This window comes from Megalobrama amblycephala, linkage group LG14 (genome assembly GCF_018812025.1).
Source record: "Megalobrama amblycephala isolate DHTTF-2021 linkage group LG14, ASM1881202v1, whole genome shotgun sequence".
In the NCBI taxonomy this organism is placed as follows: Eukaryota; Metazoa; Chordata; class Actinopteri; order Cypriniformes; family Xenocyprididae; genus Megalobrama; species Megalobrama amblycephala.
The window spans coordinates 6,670,982-6,692,645 of NC_063057.1; the positions used below are offsets into that span (position 1 = coordinate 6,670,982).

At 38.9% G+C, this 21,664-nt stretch overlaps 2 protein-coding genes across 2 annotated transcripts in view; both read left to right on the forward strand.

The window, feature by feature from the left end:
- The first annotated feature begins 160 nt into the window (after positions 1-160).
- Positions 161-6,869, forward strand: tmem209 (transmembrane protein 209). Its single transcript, XM_048154776.1, has 15 exons — positions 161-295; positions 627-796; positions 885-943; positions 1,326-1,457; positions 2,360-2,580; positions 2,679-2,877; positions 2,962-3,137; positions 3,249-3,320; positions 4,181-4,277; positions 4,368-4,493; positions 4,618-4,715; positions 4,839-4,953; positions 5,663-5,760; positions 5,846-5,919; positions 6,098-6,869. Exons 2-15 carry the CDS (start codon positions 660-662, stop codon positions 6,150-6,152), a joined length of 1,659 nt encoding a protein of 552 aa, XP_048010733.1. The 5' UTR covers positions 161-295; positions 627-659; the 3' UTR covers positions 6,153-6,869.
- Positions 6,870-7,428: 559 nt separating this feature from the next.
- ahcyl2b (adenosylhomocysteinase like 2b) overlaps positions 7,429-21,664 on the forward strand; it is a 40,459-nt gene continuing 26,223 nt past the window's right edge. The window contains exon 1 of the mRNA XM_048154761.1: positions 7,429-7,854. Within this exon, the coding sequence (XP_048010718.1) occupies positions 7,444-7,854 (411 nt within the window). The 5' untranslated portion in view covers positions 7,429-7,443. The remainder of the gene's footprint in view (positions 7,855-21,664) is intronic.

Below are 21,664 nucleotides of genomic sequence, written 5' to 3' on the forward strand. Positions count from 1 at the left end.
TGTTTTTCATTCATCATATCAATTAACACGAAATTTAAGAAAATCTTCATGTAACAAATGTCGGGGTAAGGCATTAAAATAATATATTCAAACCATTCTGAGCATATCTGGTTTATTTACTGCTCATTTAAAATCCTGCAAGTTACAAACCTGTAGCTGCAACAGCCTGAAGTTAATTTTCTCAGTTGACGTACACTGAGAGACTTTTATTTTGAAACGTAATTCAAATGTCATTTATTTGCTGCTGCGTTCACTCTCCGCTTTACCGCGTTAATGCAGGACTGATGCAGAGGAAGTATGTATCAAACACATTTTAAACACATTTTGGTAGAGTTTAGATGCAGTTTATTTCTGAAACCTATATCTTCTTTCGTGTTTTGTTCGTTTTTGTTTTTAGAGTTTGCTAGGGAAGTACTTTACAAGCGCACATTGCCTGAAAGGCTCATAGTGTGACTGAACATTACAGTTTTTAAACATGAATTATGATACTAATAAGGTGTCACATTCACAATTGTATAGTTTTATTTTCCTTAAACTTCAACCTTATTTGAGTTGTTCAGATGTGTTAATATCCATTATGTGCCTTTGGGTATAGTGTGTGTTTCTACTTTCTGTTTTATTACAAGAGCTTATGGTGTAGTGGAGGATCTAGTGCAGTTATGACCCCATCAAAGGAAGGCATGACCTCCCTCATCGACAAGACCATAAAGCTGAGGAGGGAGGAACAGGCACGGCAGGTTGTCCTGGCATGGGCCGTGCTGAATATGTCTCTAGCTGGGATGATCTATACTGAGATGTGAGTTCATACATGTTCATAATTATAGTCTGTAATCTGATGTAAGTGTCTTCAGAACCACTGGTAACCAAGTCACTTTGTCTTTTAGGTCTGGAAAGCTTCTTAGCAGATACTACAACATAACCTACTGGCCCATCTGGTATATCGGTAGGTATATATGAAGAGTTCAGATGCAAAAGCCTCTAAGTGCCATCTGAACTTTTCTTCTAAAATGAGCATTTTTATCAAGCTCGCATGTTTGTTCAGTTAATTCACTTTAATGGCAATGAAAATGACCTATTAATTGACATTAAAGTGAAATTACTGAACCTAAACATACAAGCTTCATAAAAATGCAAATTTTAGAAGAAAATTTCAGATGGCACTTAGAGGCTTTTGCATCTGAACTCTTCATATTAAGATCTCAAAGGGTGTCAATGATCGAATACAAGAGTTTTCAATCGTTTAGACATCCAAATATGATCATCCTCATGTGACGGACCATCATCTAGTATGTTGATTTTCATCTACCTGTTTTTTTCTTGGACAGAACTTGCCCTGGCTTCCCTGTTCAGTCTCAATGCCCTTTTTGACTTTTGGAAGTATTTCAAGTATACTATGGCCCCAACCACGATCGCCGTCAGTCCAGAGCAGCATCGACTTCTTGGGCTCCGGGGCTCAGGTGAGTTTTTTGGCATCTGTAAAAAAAAAAAAATGGTAAAACATGCTTACTTCTCATATCAATGTAAACACAACAGACAGTTAAAGGGTTAGTTCACCCAAAAATGAAATTTACGCTACGCTATTTTCGTTGCAGCACTTCCAGGTTCTCTGTCCGAACAGTGGCTCAATATTGGCCGACGCCTGTTCACGTGAGCAGTGCGAGGCATGTGTGTGATGCTGACGCAGGAGCCAGCCAATAATGAGCCAGCGTTCGGACGGAAACACGGAAACACAGCACTGTCAACTGCATAACCGGGGAACAGGAAACATTGTTGAATAAAGTAATTATTTTTCTTTTGTTTTGCGCACAAAAGTATACAATCTTAATTTGTGTTCTGAAGATGAACGAAGGTCTTATGGGTTTGGAATGTCATAAGGGTGAGTAATTAATGACAGAAATTTCATTTTTGGGTGAACAAACCCTTTAAATCTAGCATCCATTTATAATGAATTGATTAAACAGAAGTTGCAAAACTCTTTTCTTCCCTATTGTGATGCATATCTGAGTGAAACGGCTTCTCGAAGAATAAATGTAGGACGGGACTTGATTATGTCTATGAGGAATTGATTGGATGGTTAGATTGTTGTGGTTTGCTATTGGTCAATCTCATGTGAGTGACAGGTTGCCCCGCCCTTGCACCAGTAAACACATCATCATAAGAAGAGATGGGGCTGTAAGAGGGAGGGGAAGTTATTTTGATTACAGATTATGAAAGCACATGGAAATTACAAATAATAGGATGAATACAATAAATCAAAGATGCAAATAACAAAAACAGTGCTTTGAGTTTTACAAGTACTGTAGGTCTATTTAACAGTAGCATTCAAGTAAGAAAATGTATAATGAAATGATTTTAATAGGGATTCAAGCCTCTCCACCTCAGAAACTAGAGAAAAAAGAAGCTCCTGTCTCAGTCCAGTCATCGCCCCTGCAGGGACAGAACGTACTCAGTTTTAGTCCTGCACGACCGTCGAGCACCAGCCCCAAGTTTTCCCCCAGCTGTGTCTCTGGGTTCAGTCCACCTCTGGGCAGCCCTTCTTCAGCAGGAGGACCCTTTTCACCCCCCATGACATTTGGCAAGGTTGAGTATTCTGAAATACTTCTTTAAAATTGTGTTTTCAATATTTTATTCTGTTCACGCACCCACTGCGTTTCCCTTTTTGCTTTTTATGTCTGCAGGTGTTGAACTATAGTCCAAGTTCTTCTCCGTACCCAAGCAACCTTGGGCCAGCAGATGGCAGCAGCCTCCGTGCTCGTTACCGCACATCCCCATCTGTCTTTAATTCACCCGGAGGCAAGGAGGACTGCATCGATGATCTGAAGACTTTGGAGAAGTTTTTGCGCACTGAGGAGGAGAAAAGCCACCGCAGTCAATTGGGTAAGAGTTCTGTATGGACATAAAAGTGTTGAATCAAACTGTGGCTTTGCTAAGACTTCAGCATCGTAATATTTTCCTATTTAGGAAGTCCAGAGTCAACATCCCCAAGACACAGTCCGTCGTTCTGGAACTACAGTCGTTCGGTGGGGGATTACGCACAGAGCCTGAGGAAGTTTCAGTACCAGCCTGCCTGTCGTTCACAGGCTCCATCTGCCCATAAAGATGACACGGAGCTGGGGTCCAAACAAGCTGCTGAAGAAGTGAGGATGAAAGGAATAGCAACATTTCAAAACATCTTTGTTTAATGCTCTTGTTTGTATTCATTTCAAAACAATTTCGTTAGTGTTTTAAAGTAAGGAGATTTATTACAGGTCTGGGCAAGAATCACAACAAGTCGTGTGGTGACGGATAGTATTGACAGCTGGACTGCTAAACTGAGAAATGTGAGTCCATCCATCCAAATGTGTGTCCAAAATTTCCTTCCATCCAAACTTTCCATCAATCTGTCCATCATAAATTGCCCAAAATTTCCATCAATCCTAAACTGTCCAATATTTCCATCCATCTGTCTATAATTAATCCATCTGTCCATTTTAAATTGTCCAAAATATCCATCAATCCGTCCATCATAAATTGTCCAACATTGCCATCCATAATTAATTGCCCAAAATTTCCATCATCCTAAATTGCCCAAAATTTCCATTCACCCATCCATTATAAATTGTCCAAAATTTCCATTCCTTCTAAATTGTCCAAAACTTGCATCCATCCAAAATGTCCATTCATCCTAAATTGTCCAAAATTTCCATCCATCCATCCTAAATTGTCCAAAATTTCCATCTATCTTAAATTTCCCAAAAATTAAATCAATCCGTCCAAAATTTGCATCCATCCTAAACTGTCCAAAATTTGCATTTGTCCAACCATCCTAAATTGTACAAAATGTCTGTCCGTCCATCCATCCATCCTAAATTGTCCAAAATTTCCATCCATCCGTCCATCCTAAATTATCTATCTATCCATTTTAAATTGTCCAAAGTTTCCATCTATCCTAAATTTCCCAATAATTAAATCAATCCGTCCAAAATTTGCATCCATCCTAAGCTGTCCAAAATTTGCATCTGTCCATCCATCCTAAATTGTACAAAATGTCTGTCTGTCTGTCTGTCCATCCATCCATCCTAAATTGTACAAAATTTCCATCCATTCGTCCATCCTAAATAATCTATCCATCCATCATAAATTGTCCAAAATTTTCATATATCCATCATTAATCTTTTTCTCTTTCTACTTATTATTCCAGTGGATAAATGACACCATTCTAGTTCATCTGGTCAGAGAGATGGACTCCGTCAACGGTCAGCTCAGGAGGATAGGCTGCCCTGAGCTACAGATCGGAGGTGAATCATCTTTTCTTCCAAAGATATTGAATTGTAACAATTTGAGCTTACTCCATTATGTCTCACTTCTGTTCTCCTTGTTTCATGAAGAGGCCAGTATCAGTAGTCTCAAACAAGCTGCCGTGGTCAAAGCCTCTGCAATTCCCACCCTCAATGCCATCGTACAGTATCTGGACGTTACGCCAAACCAGGAGTATCTTGTGGAGAGAATCAAGGGTGAGCAGATTACACAATTCACTGATATTATCAATTGGTATTATTTTGACTTACCATAGTCCTATATCATGAACAGAGACGATGCTCCTGTGTGTTTATTTCTATCACTGCTCTTGTCTTGCAGAACTAGCCCACAGTGGCTGCATGAGCTCTTTCCGCTGGAACGGAGGAGGAGATCTGAAAAACCGGAAATGGGACACTGACCTTCCGACAGACTCTGCTGTGTGTTCTTCCAAACATTTGCTGAATTTGATAATTGTATTACAGATTAGAGGAGGCCAGTAGTATTTGTAATGTCACTCTAGACTTAGACAAACACTATGACTCCACTTCTGTGCTCATCAGATCCTGATGCATGTGATATGCACATACCTGGACTCACGGCTCCCTCCACATCCTAAGTATCCTGACGGAAAAACCTTTACGTCCCAGCATTTTATACAGACACCAGATAAACCAGGTATGATCAGGCAATGTGTTGCGTTGTGTTTTACACAGCATGTGGTAGTGTGTAATGTTGCTATTTGAGCATGAAAAAGGTCTGCAAAGTGACAAAATACAAAGTCACTCCGGCGGGAGTTATTCTTTATATCGGTTTCTGAACTCCCTGAAACGCTTCCAATTGTATTCCTGAGTTTTCTTCCAAGAATGAACATGTCACAGTATTCCTCATTTAAATAATTCCCACCAAAGGGATATGCATGGTAAAGTGCGTTAGTGCATTGAAAGTTGCGGTTATGGTAAGGGCCGGGACATTTCCCAAACATGCTCGAAGCGCTTGACCAATCACAACACACTGGTCCAGCCAACCAATCAGAACACATTGCACTTTTCAGAAGGAGGGGCTTCATAGAGACAGGAACTAAACAGGTGCATTTCCCAAAATCATCGTTAGTCAACTATGGTTGTAAGTCCCATTGAACTCTATTGGTAATGATGGAACTTATGACCATAGTTCGCTTTGGGAAACGCATCCCAGAGCGTTACTGACAGACTGGGAAGAGAGGAGCTGGAACAATGTAAAATATGTGAAAAATAAGTTGTTTTTTGAACGTTTAAGTATGAAAACCTACTCTAGTAGACCCTAAAAACAAAATCAAGACTTTGTAAAAAAGCATATTAGTTCCTCTTAAATCTACTGACATTTTCTGTGTGAATTTTTATTACAGACATGTCCAATGAGAACCTGTTCTGCATCCATCAAAGTAGCACAAACCCTCCTCATTATCAGCTCGTCTACCAGGGACACGTCTACAGCTTGCCCAAGGTGAGTAGATACTCTCCAACCATAACTGCAGTGAATTTACTCTTCTGTTCTTGTGACTAATGCTTGTTTTCCCCCACTCTCACAGGGCAGAAATAACTTGTTCCATACCATCCTCATGTTCCTCTACATTATCAAAACCAAGGAGTCTGGTATGCTGGGGTGAGTTTAGATCTATCATGTTATCTGTGGTCTGCTTGGATTTAAGGAATGTTATTGCTAAAATAGCTGTTTTTACTTTGGATGATCTTGTTGAATTTTGAAAGTATGTTGTTTACGTTGAAGTATGAAATGGATGAAACCTTTTCTACAATTTTTATTTTTTATTTTTTTTTAACAGGAGAGTGAATCTCGGTCTTTCGGGAGTGAATGTACTCTGGATCTTTGGGGATTGAGATGGTCATGTTTGCTGCTAAGAGGAAAACACTGCACAAGCCTTGAGATGCGATAAAGACTTATTTTTACCTTTACATTCTTGTGATGGATGTTCTTGAGATGCATTGCACTCTCACATTACTTGCAACCTTAATGCAAATACAGCACAGTAAGTCATTTTAGCTGACAAATCTTTTAAACTTCAACACTGAAATATTTATAGCTTGATACAGTCAAAATAAGACCTTGTTCCACTGGATTTTGTATAAATATTTTTTGTATTTCTTTCATCACGTAAGAAAACAATATAGTTATACGTGAATGTAAATTCTTTCAGGTTAGTCAGGGTGAGTGGACAGTGCAGGAGTTAGATGATTTTTAAAAAGCCGTTACTGGTTTTTCTTCACCTTTTCATTTTTCTGTACGAATGAACACCTGTTACACTTGCAATGGCATGCAACCATGAACGAGCATAAGCCAAATTTACTTTTAAAAACAGTTTGGTGTAAGAATGTTCATTTATATGCTCTCAATGAAGGGCTTTTCTTATTTCTCCTCATTATTACCTTGACAAAAGTACAGAAGATCCTGATCTTCAGTGCCAAATTACATAATCAACAAGAAGTGATTGTTTGTATTTTGTATTGTGTCTGAAGTGAAACTTGAAATTGAAATTGAGCTTCCACTATTGTCTTTGGTTTTCAATTTAATAAAAGCCCAACCATTTTCACTCCAAAGCCTTGAACCTCTATTCCCAGGGTTAGCCACTGGAGGGTAGTGCTGCACTCCTAAGGATGATTATAAATGATAGGAACACAAGTATGTGCTTTTTTTGCTGTTTTTGCAGCTTCACCAGTTATACAACTGGAATTTCATAGAATGCCAATGTGAAATTGCTTTATAATGTTAATGCATAAGGTGTGAGAGAATATAAGAAGTCTTCCAACAGTGGTCAGTTTTGGACTTACAACCATGCTATTTGAATTACCATGCCATGGTATTACCATATGATGTACCACTATACTGCTACAGTACTTGTGTAAGTGCAAAGTAATGTTTGTCAGAGTTTGAAAACTTAATTTTCAGAATTTGGTAAAAATCGTGTAGTATAATAATAATAATACAACAATATTATAATAAAATATATTTTGTATAGTAAAGGGGTTTAATAAGTCTTAAAAGTATATATAATACAATGTAGTTTTAAAAAAAAAACGTCTGCTGCTAAGTTTTAATACTGGAAAAATTCGTTGTTATTACTACTACGCGTAACATGATGCGTAACATGAACGCTATGGTAACGTGAACTGCATGTCCCATGGTGCTTTGCGCCGAGCGTCATCCCACCGTGAGTATCCGTTCGTGTGTCGCTTCTCTCTGTATTGGAAAAAAAGCACCGTGCGGTTCGCAGCTATGTCAGTCCAGGCTGTAGCAGCGAAAATGGCCGAGGTCGAATTAAAAGACGTGGCCGGTAAAGACTCTCTCCCCGCCATATCTCCGCTGACACCCAAGGCAGAAGAGAAGAAGAGTGAAAATTACTCTACTTCGTCACCAGCAGCAGCAGCGGCCGCGGCGGGGGAGCCGAGCCCGGTGACCGCCGCTCCGAACCCCGTGAAGATGCCGCAGGCGTCCGCGATGAAGCGGCCGGACCCGCAGCAGAACGGCGGGGAGGCGTTTGTCAACTGCGACGGCACCGTGGCCGAGGCACCGCGAATGAAAAAGGTAACGTGAACTGTGATCAAGCTCGTTTCGTACCATTCATCCGCTGTTGTGTGTCATTGTGCGGCGATTATTCTGGCCTATCAGACCTTTACTAGCACCGTAACAGCTGTAAATTCACGTCCTTTTACCTCCCAGCTGTCAGAGGATAATCGGTGACAGATCTACCGAGTGCCCTCACTGGGTTTTTGATCTGATCACGTTGATTTTGAGCGCGTGAGTGATTGTTTCTAATGATTGAAAGAGACCCGCAGTGCGCGTGTCGTGGCGCTGCATGCGTTTTATCCGGGGCAAAACATTCCGTTCCCAAACATACAATTGTGTATGAAACACTTTTGTAATAACTTTAAAAATTATTCATTCGCAAACATTACGTAATGCTTTAGATAAGTAGCTGATGTAGAGCTTTCATGTTATTGTTTGATTGTACATTATTAAAGCAATACTTAATGTAATGATGTTTGTTATTATGAGTTATTACGAAGTGTTACCCAGATTTCTTTACTGAAGTGTGCTGTAGTCCCATTTGTGCTATGATCATCTGAGAAACTTGGATTTATCTTGTGTTTGTAGGTTGAGCAGCTATGAATTGATTTTGCTGTTGTTTAACGCTTTCTTTCGTTTGTTGCATTGACAGTTTTCTTTCCAGTGTTTCCTCTGTCAATGTTCGGCATGTAAATATAAATGTCTAGTTTTGCTTTTCACTTTCATAAAGGTATTGTGTGAGTGTATGCAAATAAGTTTTGTGGCATTTGTTGAACTTAAGAATGGTGCAAGGCCATTTAAGTGGTTGATGTTTGATTTTTCTGTTATGATTAGGTTTCTTTGTCCGTGTGTCTTCATTGACGATGTGTCATTGGAAGCCCTGCCATTTGACTTTCCGAAATAAAAGAAATGCAATTTCTGTTCCCTGTTCCAAAGCTTTGTCAAATATAATGTGAAGGTTACAGACGTAATCTTGCTTCAAAGGCTACTTTTTCTTCTCTGTAATTGCATTTTTTTTAAAAAGTGTGATATAACTTCAGAAATGTCAGTCTTTTATTAAGTGTCAATGGGAATAACACCCTGCCGAGACTGTGACGCCTCCCTCTATCGTAAGCTTTGTGTGACCAGAGATAGATTATGTTATTAGGGGAATTTGCCGGTTCACTCCACATCTCTTAGATTTGACTCTTATCTGCCTTGACCCTTCCTTGGAAGGACTTAAAGCAGACTGTTCTCTCTTAATGAATCTCTTATCTATAAAATAATATCTTCATTATCTTATCTTAGCTGAAAAAGTTCAAGGATAAAAGGATTTGATAAAGAAATTATTAGCCAGGGATTTGATGCTGAACGAGCCATAACATGACATAGTAATGGAAAAATTGGGGTGTGGGATTGGGATTCCAATTCTGCTTATCGATTCCTAATTTCGAATCCAATTAGGTTAACTAATATAAAGTTCAAGTATTATTAAAGACAACTAAACACTCAGTAATTAAAAAAGAACAAATAAAAAATTAGAAATTGCACAAATAAATACAACTGAATAAAGATATGATTGAAATGAACAGAGTTTTAAGATTTTCATGTATTCAAGTACACAAACTAATCAAATGTAAAATAACACTGCACTTTATGAATGATATATAGGCTACATTACAAATACAGTGAATTACATTAACTTATGCCATAACTGACTGTATTTATGAGTTTTTTGTTTTGTTTTTTTTTACTTATTTGTGTGTATTTGTCAGTTTGAGTGCAAAAAGACAAGGAACAGTTCAGTATCGTGCACCAGTATGAGAGGCGACTTTCTGTGTGCTCGTTTTGGATGTGAAAACTGTGTGCGCTTCTTCTTGCACTTGAATGGTTTAAAATCACATTAAGATGCGCACACAGGAACCGATAAGCAGAATCAAAATGCGCGTTTCTTATCGAATCACCGGTTCTTGGAAATTTGGAACCGGTTCTCGATACCCATCCCTAATTCTAAGTGCGCTATGTCTGCTGAATATCAGCTGTGTTTTCAGCAGTATAACTCCGGACCTTTTCTGTGGACAGCGAGAGATGATGAACCATAGTGGGTTTAGATGATCTGAAGTGGGGTTGGTGACGTCCTAGAAGTTCTTTTAGCACAGACACTCTTATGCCACTCATTTATCCTGAAGGTGCTGGCGTGATGCTTTCAATGCACTGTGACTTAATCTGCCCAGAGAAAAACATCTAGTCAATTTAACACTCATAAAGAATGCTTGCTGTTCCCCTGTAAATGTGCAACATCACGCCACTTTAGCTTGTGTAAAGTGGCGAGAGGAGGGGGAGGGCAGTGACATGCCTCTCTAATCCATGCCTGTCCATGTCATTACATCACATAGGTGCAAATGGCCTGTAGTTTGACTCAGGATTGTTGAGACCTCAGTTAAAATTCGTACAACTGGATTTAAGGGTGTTGAGGGAAAATGGGGTGCTAATAGACCTGTGTTTCCATTCCAGCGGGTGTTACTCTGGCATAAGGCGTGAGCTTTGTGCATACCATGCACTGGTGGGACGTTATGTCACTAAGCTATGGTTCCCAGGATGCTTAGACCTAACAGGCTTATGACGTGATGCAGTTAAAGTGGGGGAAGCCCTGTACGTGACTTTTATATATGGTACAAACTGGGGGAACGTTCCAGTCAGTTATATATATAGGTGGTTTATTTATAGATTAGTTTTAGTTACAGATAATAATGAGCAATAGTGTAGCCTAAATAACGTTTGTGATAAGATTCATACTAATAAGATCAGGAAAACTTGTTTTTAGAGCAATATAAATATAGGCTATTTCCCAATTGACATGTGATTTTTACAGAAAGTAGGCCTCATGTTTATCATATATATAGCCTAGCGGTCAAGATGAGGCTTGTGGAGACCAGCTGCTGTTACTTTCTTCAGCTAAACAGTGTTGTTAATCAGAACTATTCATTGTTTTTGTTCATTGAAATAAAGCTAAAAAAAATATAAAGGTTACTCTTTATTTTAAGATGTCATTGTACCAGAGTAATTATACATTTAAGTACTGAGTAAGATTAATTAACAACATGTACTTACTATAGGGTTAGCGTTTCGTTTCACAACAGACTGGGCCATCTGATCAATCAGATAGTGGGTTTCACGGAAATGAGGGGTTTAAAGAGACTGAATCTTCAAATAAACCATTTTCAGACCATTTCAGAGGTGATGTGCAATGTATGTTGTGAGAGAATTAAAGCTGAAAAGCATTACAGTGACAGCAATGTAAAATACAGTACCTACTGCTGTTAATATGAATCAAACAACAAAAGAAAAACAGAAAATCACTCTTGATTATTTGTGAAATCAACAGATGAAGGTCAGATCGGCATGCAGACACCAACACTTTTTTTTTTTTTTTTTTTTTTACCTATAATTATGTTTACTCCTCCATTTTTCTTTTGGAAGGGTTTGGAATATTTTGCTTTGAAATCAGGGTCAAGGAGACCTGCAGTACATACTTTGATTTGGTCCGTGCCTCCGTTCCAGTTTGCTCTGTACCAGGTTCCTCATCGCTCACATGATGTGTGCTGAGATTTCAGCGAGCAGTTGACAGGAAAATATTTCTCACTATGGTGTGAAGTTTGGAGACTGTGATTAATGATGAGATGGAACCAGAGAGACTGACCTATACGTTGAACCTGCATGTGTTTATCTGCACTTGTAAGGGGATTCTTGTGTGAATGATAGCATGCCTCCAGGAAGGCTTATGCCTGTTTATGCTACTTATTGTCTTATAAGCTTAAGAAAAAGGACCACACATGTGATTAAACAGAACTAGACGTGCTCTCAGGTAAGTGCCGTTTACGCGGTGGTCATATAGGCAGAAGCATTGAACTGCACGTTTTGTACTGAAGCAGCTTACTGATAGCAGTGCACTCACTGAATCATCTTCTCTTGCTCTCAAACACTCATCCATGACTTTGTGTCCTAGGCAGCAACCCTAATAGTGCACTTCAACCGGGACCAGCTAACACTTTAAAGGGCACGGCTGAGATTTCTCTTTCCCTCAGGCTGGCCTAACCACACCGCAGCAGGATTTGTTCACCTGAAATCACCCAGAGTCTTCTCAAGTGCTTTAATGACTCTCTGTATTGCGGAGGCAACGGTGAGAGCGAGCCAGCCAAACAAACACAAATGTGCCAGCTCACCGCTGCTTCTGTCAGAAGGATGTGTGACAGACCTCTCTCTCCTGCTCTCTCCTGTTCTTTTTTGGGCATACCAGGGCTTGACGCTTGCCTTTTTCCTAAGGAGCACATGTGCTCCAGATTTGAAAGATTTAGAAGCGCAAATAACAATGAAAATAGATCATATAATGTGTTTTTCCTTAATAAAGGAATACAAGGATACATTATAAAGCAAAATGGTTGTAATTTATAAGAAGGGGTTTTAATAGCGTGGTTTCAAACTGTATTTAATAATTATAATATATATATATAATTATTAAATACATTATAATTTTTATTATAATTATTAAATACATTATAATTTTTATTATTTATATATATATATATATATATATATATATATATATATATATATATATATATATATATATATATATATATATATATATATATATATATATATATATATATATATATATATATATATATATATATATATAATACTAGCAAATACTAATACTACCAAAATCCATATATTGAATGTTATAGTCACCATGAAATCTAAATCGACAATTCCTGTTTTTATTATATTTAATATTGCCGTATTTATTATAAATTAATTATCCATGCACATCTTTTTTTTTTTTTTTTTTTAATTCATGTGCCTTGTAATTTTTAAATAAATAACTTCTCTCTTGCAGCAACATGTCATCTCTTCTCTGATGACATGTTTTCTGGTGTGAGTGCGGTGCACATGAGATCGACCAATAACAAACCACAACCATCCAGTCGATCGGGGACAAAATCAAGTCCCGCCATACATTTATTTCTTGTTCAAGAAGCCGTTTCACTTGGATATACATCACAATATGTGCGCAACAGCGCCGTGTTTTGACTTTGAACATGCAGCGCTCATATTTAATTAAAGGGAACCTATAATGCCCCTTTTACAATATGTAAAATAAGTCTCTGATGTCCTCAGAGTGTGTCTGTGAAGTTTCAGCTCAAAATACCCCACAGATCATTTATTATAGCTTGTCAAATTTGCCCCATTTGGGTCTGAGCAAAAACACGCCATTTTCGTGTGTCCCTTTAAATGCAAATGAGCTACTTCTCCCGGCCCCCTTTCCAGAAGAGGACAGAGCTTCAAGGGCTCATGCTCCGGCATAGCGGCAATAACAAAACAGGACAATCTCACGCTCTGAAAATGTCGTAACTTTGCAGATGTTGTTTGTTCAAACAGCAACATTACACACTAACTAAAGTTAAAAAAAGTGAAATCATAATCAACCACCCCTTTAAATAATCTTTAGAAGTTTAATGACATGATTTGTGGTTCCTGTTTTTCCATCCCCAAATTTAAGACCTCTTAAAATGACAATTGAGACATTTGTTATACCATTTTAGATTTTTAAAACTTTTTATGACCTTTTAAGGACCTGTGGGGTCTTTTTTTATTTATTTACATATGTGCTCCTAAATACATTATACAGTTTACACACACATTTTTAGTCATAAATGCGAATGAAGCCCTGCATAAAAGCATTTTGTTTTACTCCCTCAGACTGTGCATTTGGAGATGTGCTGCCATATGTTGCTTCTATTTCCCAGCAAACCTGTGTAAGAGATAGCAGTTTCTGCACCGTGGCTTGATAAGCCGATGGAGTGCAATCTGTGACTTGATTGTCATGCTTTTTCACGAGTAAGCTTTATAATAGCAGGGCTAGAAAATTCAAAATAGGCATCATGGTAGCAAATCTGTTGGAAGCAGCCAGCTGTTGTCGGATTGTAGGTCTCGCCGTATGAAGCAGGAACACCAGGTCCAGGCTGCATACATAGCAGTTGGTTATTTATTCCCACTCTTTGCTCAACAGTATATGTTAAGCTTTGCTTTAGAGAGATTGTGAAATAAAATCCCGTAAGAACATTTTAATCTCATTGGTTTATACATTTGCTCACTGAATAAATTGAGATTTGCGGCGTTGTTGAACGAAGGAGTGAATTTGCATCAATTGTGCAAGTGAAAGATTAAACCACCAGTCTGGCGTTAGCCAGGAATGCGCTACTGAATGAATGAACAAAAGCTTCTCCATTGACAAAATTGGCCTTTCGTTCACTAGTGCAGCTCATTGATTTATAGTACTGCTGGAAGTTAAGTAGATGATTTCTGATGGTGCCCGTATTGGCCTGCTGTGCAAAGGGCATCAGGTTTTTCATTTAGTTAACCATGGAATGAACACACAAGCTGGATCCACGGCTAAAGAATGTAGACCCCTGCACCAGCCCCTCACAAAGAACCTTCATTGTGTTCAAAAACTGCTGCATCACAAAAGACTCTCACAAAAAGGGTAAGAAAAGCCACCCTCATCTCTCTTCCTTTTCCTTTCTATTAGCTCAAAAAATAAAATGAATAATCATCACCATCTGTGCTGTTTTGACGTCAGTTTTTGGGTTTAAACATTGAGTTTTTGAGTCATCCATTTATCCACTAGAGCAGTGGTTCTCAACTCTGGCCCTCAAGGTCCACTTTCCTGCAAGGTTTTGCTCCAGCCCTAATCAAACACACCTGAACAAGCTAATCAAGGTCTTCAGGATTACTAGAAAGAGTAGGAACTAGAAACTCTCCAGGAAAGTGGACCTCAAGGGCCAGAGTTGAGAACCCCTGCACTACAGCATTCAAAATTTCTTTAAGTGACTAAGTGACATGTGAAGGCCAAGTATGGTAACCCAGAATTTGTCCTCTGCATTTAACCCATCCAGTTAGTGCACACGTTAGGAGTAGTGAGTAGTGAAAACACACTGCAAACTATGTACATGCACACCCGGAGCAGTGGGCAGACATTTTATGTATCTCTTTTTTTTTTTTGCTGTGGTGGCCAGGAAGGGATTGGGGGTTAGATGCCTTGCTCAAAGGCACCTCAGTCATTTCCTGCCGGTATTGAGACTTGAACCTGCAAACTTCGGGTTACCAGGCTGATTCTCTAACCATTAGGCCACGACTGCCTGACTCTTTGGACCCATGCAACTTTTACATTTTTGTGCATTCTTGAAATTGGCCAAGAGATGAATCAATGATGTTTTCATCCTCTGTTGGACAAATGACTTGCATTGTGCAGGTCAGAGTTTTTTTAAATGATCACACGCAGCAGAAAACTTCTTTCCGTAAACTTGAGTCTCTCACATTTGTGTGTATATAATTCTGTCAGGACCACTATCGTCAAATATGATAGATAATGCATAGAGTTTGTATTGGCGGTATGGTTCTGTTCTGGGCAAGAACTCCCTGCGCATCCATGCAGCCTAGCATGGATAAGAGCAGGGAGAGCAGCATAAACCCCCAAAACAAACCATATGCTGATATCCCCCAACACAAACTGAAGGCGAAAATCTGAATGCCATTTTTCCTCAAAATGCAGTTACCTGAATGACCTGATTTTTTTTTTTTTTTTTTTTTTTTTTTTTATATAAATAAATGGGGAAGCTTACACCCGTAGCAGCAGCAAATCTGATACAACAAGCATGTTGTAGCGCATTTAGTTAGCGATTTTTATATATCATTTATGCTTACACCGTTAGCAGCAATCTAGTCGGGGAAGCATACACCCATTGCCTAATATAAAATTATTTTATTTGAATTTTTTTCTCTCTTCTCTCTCCTACTGGGGGAAGCTTACACCCCTAGTGGCAGCAATCTGTTACAACAAGCATGTTGTAAATCACAGACTAGTATTAAACTAGTGGTAGTCAGGTTGGGGAAGCATACACCCGCAGCAATAGCTCTGAGTTAGATGCAGCGTGCAGCTAAGAAATGAAATGCAGTTCTTCCTCATCATGAGCACGATTTCTGCTCCAGTCGGGCCGATTCCTTTGGCTACGAAAGACAAGATGGCGACTCCCATGATATCACACTCCTTACAGGACCATCAAGTTCGACATTGTTAGGGTTGAATAAGAACCTCTGTGTATTTAAAGAAAAGCATGTTACAATACTCTAAGTTTTCAAGCCACAGACGTTTGTTCACTTATCACAGAATGTTGCGATATGATCGGATATCATAAAGAGCATAAGTCTAAGACAACAGCTTAAGATAACATGTACCTGAATAAACTTACCACAGTAGTGCTTATAGTATGCAGCAATGACATTAGAGCTTCGGTAACAAGCAATTTTTTAGACAGCCTTAAGATCAGCTTGTTCTAAATAGCAACTAGATCTTTAAGAACGAGCGTTTCCAGTGGCACTATAGCTTAAGAAAAACGATGTTTACTATGTGCTGCACCACAACAGAAAAGCCGTTTGCACCATGAATCTTTGTTTTTTCTGTCTCTACTGCAAAGCTGCTTGAATCTGCGATGTATAGCGCTAAACACGGCGATCCGACCAGCGTGTATGTTGCTATACAAACGAAAGCGCCCCGACCAGCGTGTGCGGCGATCAAGCCGGTTGCCAATGACAACAGATAGTAACGCGCATCGCCAAATACGATCGCAAAAGCTTGCAAAAACATTTTTACTGAGAAGGACTAGAAGCCTAAGCAAGAGTGATAGCTTTAACAACATCATGAGTTAGCTTTAAAACAATGAGCATTAAAAGGAACTTAGCTTAGCTTCGTGGAAACATTCAGAGATGAAGGAGAGTGAAATAGCCGGCTGTAACGTGGATGTTTGATCTTGTCTTGAAACGCTTCTTCATGCGGGGAGTGCAGATCATCTGAACTGCCAGTCCATGTCTAATTGCAGCGATGCGAGAAGCAATATTAACCTTAACTCAGTCATTTCCAATCAGTCGGCTTATGATCAATGCAGTGAATGAGAGGTGAAATCCACAAATCCCTCTCGCTAAATTCCCGATTGCACAATTCCTAGTGAGATGATGCTGTTTGCCTGTCGAATTCGCCATTTAATTTGCTCCTGAGAAATGCAATAGCTGCTGATAATACTGAGGAGCTTATATATAGATGCCGTAATAGGCGTCGTATTCCTATAGGTAGACGCAAGTCACCTGGGAGTCAGCTGATGCAAGCTTGACTGACGTGACCTGCCAGAACTGACACTAACGCTAGATATTGAAGTTAAAGGGTACCTATTATGCCTCTTTTTTACAAGATCTAAAATAAGTCTCTGGTATCCCCAGTGTGTGTATGTGAAGTTTCAGCTCAAAATACCGCACAGATCATTTATTATAGCTTGTCAAATTTGCCCCATTTGGGTGTGAGCAAAAACATGCCATTTTTGTGTGTCCCTTTAAATGCAAATGAGCTGCTGCTCCTGGCCCCCTTTACAGAAGAGGGCAGAGTTTCAGGGTCTCATGCTCCGGCATAGCGGCAACAACAAAACAGGACAATCTCACGCTCTGAAAATGTCAGAAACTGTCAGTAGCGGTGTTCGGCCTAATGTTTCAAAATCAACCTTTGTGAAAATCCAATGATGAAAAGACCTTCTTTGTGAAGCAGTCCGGGTCAAAATAATTGGCTCAAATATATAAGACTTTACCGATTTTCTTCGGGACATTTCCTTTGAAAATGAAATTTAACCGCAATGTCCTCAGTGACTGAGATGGCAGAAGTCTATGGAGACTCTTATGTTCATTGGTACATCCCAAAACACAACACTTGTTGTAATGCCTCTTAGGCACAGACATTTCCAGCTGCTACAGCGAAGATACAGAAATGGCAGACTCTGTGCTGCTTACTCAGGACTGTGTCTATGCTAATAGGGCAGACCATCACTGGCTGTGGGTGGGGCTTTTGAATCAGCTTGTTTGATGAGACTGCTATTGATTTATGGGCATTATAAAAAGTGAGTGATTGGATTTTTACCAATATATGCAGGTTTTTCTCACACACAACGGACACACGTTGGTGTATAATAGGTCGCCGTTAATGGATTGCAAAGTCTTTGATGACTATTGCGCAGACAGATGGTTCCCTCTCTTAATATTTAAAATGTGAGCCAGAAATGAGAAGAACCTAAAAATGAACTTTATGGCATAGTGTAGTGTTCTTAATTACACATTTGGTTGAGTGAAATATCTATTTGCAGCAGTCTGTCCACACAAACCTACAATTTCAGCATACCCTAGACTTTCTTTGTAGTGGTTATGTATTCTTAAATTGCAGCCCATCGTTTTTCTTTCGGACCACTAGCACCTCTGCAGATCAAAGTAGTAGAGGCCAATTACTGTATTTAATGCCTCTGATCTTGTACAGGGTTGAAAATATTTTAGTGTTGCTGTGGCTTGTTACTCCTCTTTAAGGAGTTCTCACATTTGTTACTGAACATCTCTGAACAGAAAGTTCAGAACAGGGCAGTCAGTCTGATTGCACCGTGTTTTGAGCAAAGCGTTTCATCTCCAGAAGAGTGTGTGGCTTCATTGACTTGAATCAGCCAATGACCTAGAACATTAGCTTCTGAGCTGAATTTGTGGGTCGATTGATTAATTGATTTGTTGATTCACTTTGTTAGACTTTCAATGAATGTCAAAGCACATGATGTCATCCTTTCCCATACCCTCTCTCCATTCCATAGGAAATGTGACAGAGGTGCAATGCATCATGGGAAAAAATGCAATGAGATTTCTAGACTCGGTGTACAGGTAACAAGCTTAAGGCTACTAATGCTAAACCATGACATTTGGTTCTCCTCATGCCAATTACTGCAGCAGTCCTGATTTTTGGCTGTGAAATGCTAGTGGTTGTAGTTACCCAAGACCCATAATTGGTGCATGTACTACTCATATGCCAGAGTCGATAAATCAGTGCAGCAGGGCATCGCTTTCCTAGTATTTCTGCTTGAGGGTCTTGTTGCGCTTTCACGCTTAGGCCCCAATAGCTCCGTTGGCCAATATAAAACTGAATGAAGTTCTTCCTCTTCTGCATCACTGCAGATTAGATGTGTTCTTCCTCTTCTTAGAGGATGAGATTAGATAATGCAGTGGATGGATCTGAATGGAATGCATGCTTGCGTAAACATTTATGACGAATAGAAGCACGTCTGTTGCATATGTCTCAGTGCTTTTTTGTGTTTTACTTTTGGTGTTGCTATATTTGACTTGAGAGAGGAGAATGATGCCTTCTTAGGGTTGTTTTGCTCTCTTTGAAGGCTGTCTTTTTATGAATTAGGAAGTGGTAACTGGTTTGAGAACTGCTGTTTGTTCCTCACATGGAGCAGCAGGAATGATTGAGCGTAAGACACATTGATGATCCTAAAAAGGCAGCCACCATCTGCTCTCAAGCCAAAATTAGCAAGGCGGAGGCCCTGATACACTGAGAGCTTTGGCTGAATATGTTTAATAGAGGCTATAGTATTGGATATATTCACTATTACAATTATTACTTGTTTCATCCTAAAATTACTAGAGGATTTTAAAATGGTCCCTAAATGTATCCTGATCATAAAGCCTTTGAACATTCCCTTTTTTGTAAAGTATCTCGATTATCATGTGTTATGCCTATTATTCCATTTCCTCATGGAAAAAGTTGCTTTGTGTAATGTGGCCCTAGCTATTACATCTCTTTTGATAAAAGCAATTTCCATATAAGTGTTTCTTATATCTTATATCACGCTGTTGATGGCATAAATTCCATAAACCATTTTAGTTCCTTATAATATTGCTATATAATGCATAGCAAGTAAGTCTTGGAACATAGTTTTTCCTGCACCTGCTGTAGTTAATGATGCACATGATTTAAGATAAGTTTAACAGGATCAGTGGAATATCTAACAAGCTCAGAGTGGATTTATGCGTCTGTGTTTGTGTTCACCAAACGGTTTCCCTCTATCGGTCGGAGTTGAGGCAGATGGGTGGTGTTTGCTAGGGGACCTTTATTTATTGAATTCATGGTTGTTGGTGAGGAGAGAAGACAGGCAGATGTTATCTCATCAGTAAATTGCTTGTTTCTTTGTCTTGCTGTTTATAAATGCATAACAGATGACAATAAGATAATAGTGTGTGTATCGTTAAATATCATGTTATACATTCTGTGTTTGTCCCACAAGGCTATACTTCTGCAACATTATCAAATTCACTGATAACAGATAATGTGTGCCACTGAAAACCCAAACATACATTACTCAGCTTGTAGCAAGGAGGTCTACAATGCCTGGAGAAAGGTAGTATTCCCATTCATTTCAATGGCAGCTGCTTGGCTGATGCACGACACTCCTGGAAGGATTTTATTTGAAATCTGCCATTCTTGCTCTTGGCATCAGCAAACTTTAATACTATAATATAGAGAATTATGTTGCTTTGAAAATATTTTCTCAGAGTAGTATGCACATTTTGAATTTGCATTGGATTAACATGTTTTAAACAGACGGTGATGTTTATTAATGAACAGCTGAGGCTAGGCATTCAGTTTCCAGATGTTTTGCAGGTCTCTCATAGAGCCTTGGAGGTGACATGATTTTTACTGCTTACCTTTTAGATAATTTAGATTTTTTTAGGATTTAAATTTCTTCTATAGATAAACATGAATTTAAGGCTGGCAAATGAAGTGGATGCAACAATTACTTAGTAAATGAAACACACATATCTCATTTTAGATCTGCCCCTTTCCTTGCCTCTAAAGCCCACAGCAGTGAATACTTTTTTTTTTGTCGTTTCAGAATATTATTCACGATTTTCTTCTTTTGCCTCATCTCTTCAAAATAAGCACCCTCTGAAAGAACATGTTAGCAGTCTGCGTTAAACCCAAATATGAAGAGAACGGAGAGAACATCGCACTCACTCTCTCTGTTTGTGCTTAGTCAGAAGAACACCATCTGGCACATAAATAGAAGCCTTTTATCCAAGGACCTCTAGACAATCATTGCCGCTCGTCACTGCCCATGAAACAGGGAAATTTCCAGAGTGGGCTTGCGGGAACAGGTTCATACTGGTGGGAGAACACTCCGAGAGAGCGACTGCTTCAATTAAAGTCCAAAGGATCATTTATGTCGGCTGTGTCTGAATACGAGCCCTTCAAGTGGCCAACCCGTGCTTTTGATATGATCTCTTTTCATGATCTACTTTGGTGTTCAGGTAGACAGTCTAATTTACACATCAGTTTGCAATACCAAAGCATATTTACACTAGGGATTGTTCATAATTGTTATATAAAATGTATAAATATGACTCAAAATCTGCGATGACGTAGTCAAATCATCCGGTAGTTTGGGTTTTCCTGGAAATGCCTGACTCGCTGGACCTCTGCTTCTTGTAAATACTACCATGTATTGTGCACGTTATTTTTTTGACGCGATAATCAAATGTGTATTTAAAAAACAGATATATTGTAAGGTAATAATTATTTATTCAGTGAAGTGATGTGCATGAGAGTGTTATGTCGATGTTTATAGTTTTGATATTCCAACCCACAGTTTTTCATGGACGTGATAACGTGTAAGGGGTGAACTATGTTTGATTTTTGGGTAATTATAAAATGTGCTGGAGGCGTTCGAAATTCTTTTGCGTATACTTATTTTATGGAATTAAGTTTAATTTGTGGCTTAAATAAATTACGTTACTCAGAGACTGACATGTTTGGCTTGTCAAAAATGTTACATTCAGCTAACTAAGGAGTGGTTTTGATGCACACAGTTGATAAAACAAAAATCTTTTTTTTTAAAAACCCATGGAATTGCAGATCCTGTTGTGAGTAATAGTAAAA

Excerpts from the sequence above, each read along its gene's own strand:
- tmem209 (XM_048154776.1), top strand. The coding sequence starts at position 660 with ATGACCCCATCAAAGGAAGGCATGACCTCCCTCATCGACAAGACCATA. Across the intron at positions 3,321-4,180 it reads GGACTGCTAAACTGAGAAAT|TGGATAAATGACACCATTCT; the intron begins GTGAGTCCATCC and ends TTATTATTCCAG. Across the intron at positions 4,954-5,662 it reads ACAGACACCAGATAAACCAG|ACATGTCCAATGAGAACCTG; the intron begins GTATGATCAGGC and ends TTTTTATTACAG.